At 60.4% G+C, this 6,657-nt stretch overlaps 1 protein-coding gene across 1 annotated transcript; it reads left to right on the top strand.

Moving 5' to 3' along the window:
• Positions 1 to 258: 258 nt before the first annotated feature.
• Positions 259 to 5,997, top strand: MS4A15 (membrane spanning 4-domains A15). The gene is made up of 6 exons (XM_062197853.1): positions 259 to 495; positions 3,037 to 3,159; positions 4,047 to 4,103; positions 4,424 to 4,516; positions 4,815 to 4,928; positions 5,881 to 5,997. The coding sequence occupies exons 1-6, from the start codon at positions 271 to 273 to the stop codon at positions 5,995 to 5,997; spliced, it is 729 nt and encodes a 242-aa protein (XP_062053837.1). The 5' UTR covers positions 259 to 270.
• Positions 5,998 to 6,657: the final 660 nt, after the last annotated feature.

The raw sequence follows: 6,657 nt of genomic DNA, 5'->3' as shown, positions 1-6,657 counted from the left end.
GCCTACAAAGTCTCTCCTGCGTAGGACAGCACAGAGATTAAAAGCAGGGTTTCTGGGGGCAGAGAGAACAGAATTCACGGCTCAGCCGCAGACCAGCTCTGCATCTCTGAGTCTCGGCTTCTCTGGACTATGATCCAAGAACTTGGCGTCATCCTCACTGGGCCGCTGTACACAAGGACCTGTGGGCATGCTGCTTACGGGCCACAAAGCTTTATGCAAACATGTGATTGTTGTCTCCCAAGCCTTTGTTTCCCAGGCTCTCTGAGCACCATGTCCGCACCTCCCACCAGCAATGGGGTCTTTGTCGTCATCCCCCCCAGCAACGCCAGCGGCCTGCGCCCGCCTCCAGCCATCGGACCACCCTCCCTGTGCCAGCATCCCAGGATCATGCAGTTTGAGGAGCCACCACTGGGGGTGCAGACTCCACGGGCCAGCCAGCCGCCAGACCTCCGGCCCATGGAGACATTCCTTACAGGAGAGCCCAAAGCGTTAGGGGTAAGATCAGCCTCACCACGAGACAGGAAGCAGGGGTGATGGTCAGGCAATGAGCACCCAGCACCAGAGCATCTATGCACACCTTGGAGAGGGGCACAGGCAAGAACTACTCAGGAGGGATGGGAGGATTCTGCCACGTACCAGGGGGACGAGGCCCCTCCCTCAGGGCACTCAGTAAACAACGGACAAGAGGCTGATGAGGTTAAAAATGATGGATGGGGAGGAACAACTCCAGCAGGGGTGGACAGAAAGTTCTCTCTGGGGAGACTGACATTTAAGCCAACATCTGGATGCTGGGTTGAAGGCAGCCAAGAGAAGATGTGGTGGAGGAGGTGGGGGAGGCTTTACCAGGTAGAGGAAACAGCAAGTGTAAAGGCCCTGAGGTCACAAGGAAGACGTGGAGCACTGGCATGGCTGGGAGGACCTGGAGGTGGAAGGTGAGAGCAGTAGGACTAAGAATCCACGAGAGACGGCCTCTACGCTCCTGTCCAATCTCACATGACCTTGGTCCCTGGGAGGAAATAAAATAATAGCTAGAGATGATGGACAAATTATAGATGTGAGTGTGTTGCTAAAAAGAAAAACTCTAAGCAAATTAAATTCCACAGGGTTGATTTGAGCAAAGAACAACGGTCAGTGGGGCAGCACTCAGAACCACCAGAGAGGTCCCGAGAGCTCCACCCAGTGGTGTGAGCGGTGAGCTTTTATAGGCTGGACACAAAGTAGAGAAATCACCTGATTGGCTACAACTTGGTGTCTGCGTTGTTTTGGCAGCATCTGATTGGCTGGCTGCCTGTGATTGGCTGAAGCTCAGCTGTCTGTGATTGGCTGAAGCTCAGCTGTCTGTGATTGACAGAAATCCAGCTATTTGTTACCAAAAAATAAACTTCCAGGTTGCATTTCAGTCCATTTATATGGCACTGGAACTCAATGTGGGGCGAGTAGCTAATAGCCCCTTGCTTATCTAACCTTACAAATATACACACACACATTGATTCTTCAGTGTGTCCCTTGGCCTCAGTTTTTCCAAGTGGAAGGTGAAAGCCTTCATACGCAATGGTGACGATGATGATGGCAGCTCCTGTTTATTCAGGGTCTCTGAGAGGCGCATGCACTGTGTCACGGATTGTGCGTGCGTCGTCTTAGATTCTCACTATCACCTCGTGAGACAGGGCCCACTGTTCCCATTGGCCAGATTAGAACATTGAGGCTTGTCAAGGGTAAGTCCCTTGTGCAAGGTGCCCCAGCTAGTAAGCAGCAGCCTACAACCCAGGGTGGCCCGACTGGAAAGTTCCCCTTTCAACCCCACTGCAGTGTGGCACCCAGGGCCTCAGGCTGGAGCACGCTGGGCTGTAGAATTCCACCCCAAAACTGCTCATGCAGCGACAGCAGGTGTTGAGCAAAGATGGGGCACTGAATGCCGGGGTCCTGAAACCTCAGAGCAGACCCTGGGCACGGAGGACGCCTCCCAGAAGCGTGTGACGAGACAAATACAAATGGCTGAAAAACAAAATGCAAACAGGTCCTAGGGAGCGCCACCCAGCGAGACAAATATTGGCCTTGGACTTAGCCAGTCTGCTACGTTCTAGCTAGGGGAGCTCGGGCACCTCTGAGCCTTGGTTTGGGGTCCCCATACCTACCGCACCATGTCGGGATTCTGTGAGACGGCCACTGGCTGTGTGGCAGCCAGAGTTTACCGAGGAACAGCCAGAGGAGCTGCAGTGGCCTGGCCACAGAGCCAGCACCCCGCGTTGGCAGCTGGGTGACCACACCGTACAGGAGGCCAAGGAGATGACAGACTTGCAGGAAGCCATGGGCAGGAGACTCAAAAAAGCTATGCTCAGAAACACCAGGATTCTTGGCACTTGTGTTAGAAACGTACTCCAGGCCACCCCAAAGCTGTTCACAGCCAGAGCTGTACACTGGAGAGCCGCATAGGTGCGGGTGTGTGGTGCTCACCCGAGCTGGTCACTGACGGGTCCCGTGCAGGTCCCGGAGCTGGGAGGGGCTGCGGGGATGGGCATAGCCTAGATTCAGGAATCTTCCACATCTCCTCCTACTCCCTTCCAGAACTTAGAGGAGGCAGTGCGGCAGAATCCGCCCTAAGCCCCACCCTTGGGAAAACCATCCCTGTACTGGAAATGGGGCGGGGGGAGGGGGTGTCCCTCTACTGGAAATAGGGCGGGGTGGGGGGGAGGGGCTGGGAGCCAACTCTCAAAGAAAAGCAAAGGCAGGCTGAGATGTCAGCTGGGTGGGAGACGGCCGCGGCACCCTGCGGGGATGGGTCACGGTGGGCGCAGACAGAAGACAGGTGCACAGGAGGAGACGCCGCCTACAGGCTGGCGGGCGGAGGAAGGGCAGGCGCGGCGGCGGCACAGCGAGGCTGCCAGGCTCCGGGGATCCCGCAGGCCGCCAGGACCAGGCTTTCCTCTGAGACCTGCCCTTCGCGCGGTCTGAGTTTGTTAGCCAGGGGCTCTGGGAAGCAGGGGCGCCCCGGGGCCGGCCGGCCCGGGGCGGGCTGAGCCGTGGCGCCCCCCGCAGACGGTGCAGATCCTCATCGGCCTCATCCACCTGGGCTTCGGCAGCGTGCTGCTCATGGTCCGCCGCGGCCCGCTCGCGATGCTCTTCATCGACGGCGGCGTCCCCTTCTGGGGAGGAGCCTGCGTGAGTGCGGGGCGGGGGCGGGGAGGGTAGGGGTCTGCCCGGGTCACCCGCCACTGTCCCTTGCGCGGCGCCTGGCGGGGTGCAGGACAGCTTAGCCCAAACTCTCAGCATAAGCCCAAGGCTGACGCAGGCCCGTGTGTGACAGCTCCCACCAAACAGCCCCGGAAGGCTGCGGAAGCGGACAGGAGCCGGGATGCACCCCTCAGCTCCTCGGGTGGCCACAGTCGTCCCATTCCTGGGAAGTGTGGCCAGCCCTGAGCCCCGATCCCACTGCCGTGACCACACCCGGGCCAACCTCCCCCCCTCCCCCAGCCCCACGGGCCTCCCCTAGCCGTCTCACTGCCTACTGACCTCTCTGTGGGTGGCAGCCGGGTGCAAACGGGCAAGCTGCCAGCCTGCCAAGTGTCAGCTCCAGAACCCGCGCCAGCACACAGGCCACGGGGAGCCACTTCGGGGCGCTGCTGCACCCCCATGCCCTGCATCCTCTCTGCCCAGCGAGGCCTTCCCTGCCCCCACCAGCAGCTCCTGTCACCATCCCTCCATGATGTCTGTCACTGTTTATCTGCCAAGTGTCCACCTGGCCCGGCTGGAACGGGAGCCCAAAGAGCAGGGGTCTTGTCTGCCTTCCTCAACTCCGTGATGTGCACGGCCCACAGCTGCTGCTCAGTGTCTCATGAGGAGCTGTGTCTCCCCCATGGGGCGGGGCTCCCGGAGTGAGGTCAGTGCAAACCCTTGCCTCCTACGTGTGGTACATCCAAGGGACCAGCAAGCTGAGAAGACAGCAGCCAGGAGGCGGTGGCTGCCCTCTCCCTGGTGCCCGTGGCCTGGTAGAACATGCCCTGCATGGTGCCCTGGCCGAAGCCTCACTGGTGCCCCCTTGCCCACAGTTCATCATCTCCGGGTCCCTTTCAGTGGCTGCCGAGAAGAACCACGCCAGCTGCCTGGTGAGTCTCAGGAGCAGTCCAGAAATGCCCCGGCCCAGAGCAGAGGGGGGGAGGCAGGAAGGGGTGGGCAAGAGGCTCGGAGGGGTGGGGCTTCCCAGCAGGAGGAGAGGTATGGGACTTCCTCCTGAAGTCCCATGGAGGAAGAGGAGAGGAGAGAGGTTGACAAGAGCAAGCCCTACCACCCCCACAGCATGGCCGAGGGAGTCTGGGCGGGGAGGGGGGGCGTGGGGGGGAGGCGGGGCGCTGCCTGTCCTTTCTGTTTCCCTTTGCCTCTTCCCTGCGCTCCTGCCCTCCACCCCCGGTCTCCCTGGCTCCCACAGGTGAGGAGCAGCCTGGGCACCAACATTCTCAGCGCCACGGCGGCCTTTGCCGGGACAGCCATTCTGCTCATGGACTTCGGCGTCACTAACTGGGTGTGTTGTCAGATGCCCCCCTCCCCACAGTGGTAACCTTGGAGGAGGGCAGAGGCAGACCCAGGAGTGGGAGGGAGGCCCCAATAGACTGTGGGTGTGCACTTGACCTTACAACAGGGGGCACGCACATGCAGCACGGTGGCATGGAGAAGAGGGCTCAGAGCTGGCCACAGGAGCCCTGGCTCTGGGTACAGCTCAGCCACCACCTGGCAGTGAGACTGTGGGCAAGGTTTTCTCTCCTGGGGACCCCCTGTTCTAGAACTCTTGGCTGGCCCTGACTGTGGCCGTTGGTCCCCAGGATGTGGGCAGGGGCTACTTGGCCGTGCTCACCATCTTCACCATCCTGGAGTTCTTCATCGCAGTCATTGCCACCCACTTTGCGTGCCAAGCCACCCGCACCCAAGCCAACACGGTGAGTGCTCCAAGCTGAGTTCGGCTGGTGGCTGGCAGGCTCCTTGCCTCCAGACCCCTTCCTGTTCCCTGTGGGAAACAAGACAAGGGTTAGCCAGCGGCAAGTCCCCACTGTCAGACCCTCCCCATCCATGAAGGCAGGGTTGTTCCCCTTGTCGCCACAGGGGAGCGCCAGCACCCACGACCAGCTGCTCTATGAGGTTGGGCTGAGAGCTTTGGTGCACAGCTGAGCGCCTGGGCAGGGAGACAACTGGGCCCCCTGTGCCGGAAGGAGTGGGGCTCCCCAAAAGTCCACCGGGGCACCAGAAAAGGCAGCGCGACTGAGGTGGGACCTGAGCTTGGTTTCCAACATAACGGTGGGGGTGGGGAGTGCGGTTAGTGAACATGGAAGCAGGTGGAAGGGGTGCTCAGGACCAGGGAGAAGGCGGGAAGCAAGGTGGACCAGTTGGAGCAGAGACCACCTGGGGCAGGATATACAGGGCACAGGTGGGGGCAGTGCATGGGAGGTGTGGGATTGGGTTGGGGGCCGGGGGAGGGGAGGGGGTCATTGGTGGTCTTGGAGCAGGGGAGGGAGCTGGTTTTAGGGAAATTGACCAAAGGGGTTTGTCAAATGCAGGAGGACGGTGGGTGCTGGTGCATGCTATGGTCCAGGCAAGAGACATGGAAGCCCCGAACGGGGTACAGGGGCAGTCCAGAGAGAAGGAGCCCCAGGACTTTAGCTCCTAGAGAAACAGGCCCCGTGTCTGTGTCACTGGCTGCTGTACTCCCCATGCCTGCATCACAGCTGACCCCAAAAAACGTTTTCTGAAATATTAGAAGCTTGAGGACCAGACTTGCACCGCTCCTTACCAGGGCGCTGTTCTCTGAGTGTCCACAAGGGGGCACTATTGCAACACCGCCCTAGAGGCCTGCATCCGCGGGGACTTGCATGGGTTTTGGTGTTTTCTTTGCAGCCGGTTATTTTCCTCCCAAACGCCTTCAGCACGGACTTCAACATCCCCAGCCCGGCCGCCTCTCCGCCCCCTGCCTATGACAACGTGGCGTATACGCCCAAGGAGTCGTCAGAGTAGCAGCTCGAGAACCCAACCTCTCCCTCCCAGCTCGAGAACCCAGCCTCTCCCCATCCCCACTGGTTCATGGGGGAGGGGAGCCCTTCCCCAGCGATCCCCCCCACCCACACCTACGGTGGCTCCTTAGGGCGTTCCCCAGGGGACCTGTATCCCCACCCTCCCCCAGTGGCTCCTGTCCTAAAAGACAAGAGGCTGACGTCAAGGGTGTGTGTCCTTGTCCTCCAGTGCCCTGGGTGGGCCAGGGATGGGCCTGGGCTGCTCTGCATTTACCTACTCCCTAGGGGCAGTCTCAGTCTCCCTGGAGACTCAGGTTCCAGTCCTGCCCTGGCCCACCTGGAGTGGGCCTGACCCTGGAGTTTCACACAGGGCAGAGGGCAAGCTGGGGCCATGGACCTGACCTTGGTCTCATGGCCCTGAGAGCAGCTCTGTCCTTTGTTGTCTGCCGCCACATCGGTGGGCCTCGGCTTTGCTACCTGGAGTCTCTCTGGCATTGAGTTGGATAGCATGTAAGACCCAGCCAGCTGCCCTGGGCTCCTAAAGTCCTATGGACGCCAGCCCTGCTCACCTCCCAGGGCAGGGGACATTGCAGGCAAGGCTGAAGCCAGCCCACCCTTCTGCCCTCTGCCACCACGTGGACAGGTGCCCAATGAAGGCGACCTC

The sequence above is a fragment of the Lepus europaeus genome, chromosome 7, assembly GCF_033115175.1.
Source record: "Lepus europaeus isolate LE1 chromosome 7, mLepTim1.pri, whole genome shotgun sequence".
NCBI lineage: Eukaryota > Metazoa > Chordata > Mammalia > Lagomorpha > Leporidae > Lepus > Lepus europaeus.
The sequence above is the reverse complement of the archived record's forward strand: the minus strand, read 5'-3'. Positions and strand labels throughout refer to the sequence as shown.

Coding starts and splice junctions, on each gene's coding strand:
- MS4A15 (XM_062197853.1), top strand. CDS start 271: ATGTCCGCACCTCCCACCAGCAATGGGGTCTTTGTCGTCATCCCCCCC. Junction 496..3,036: donor GAGAGCCCAAAGCGTTAGGG/GTAAGATCAGCC, acceptor CGCCCCCCGCAG/ACGGTGCAGATCCTCATCGG. Junction 4,517..4,814: donor ACTTCGGCGTCACTAACTGG/GTGTGTTGTCAG, acceptor GTTGGTCCCCAG/GATGTGGGCAGGGGCTACTT.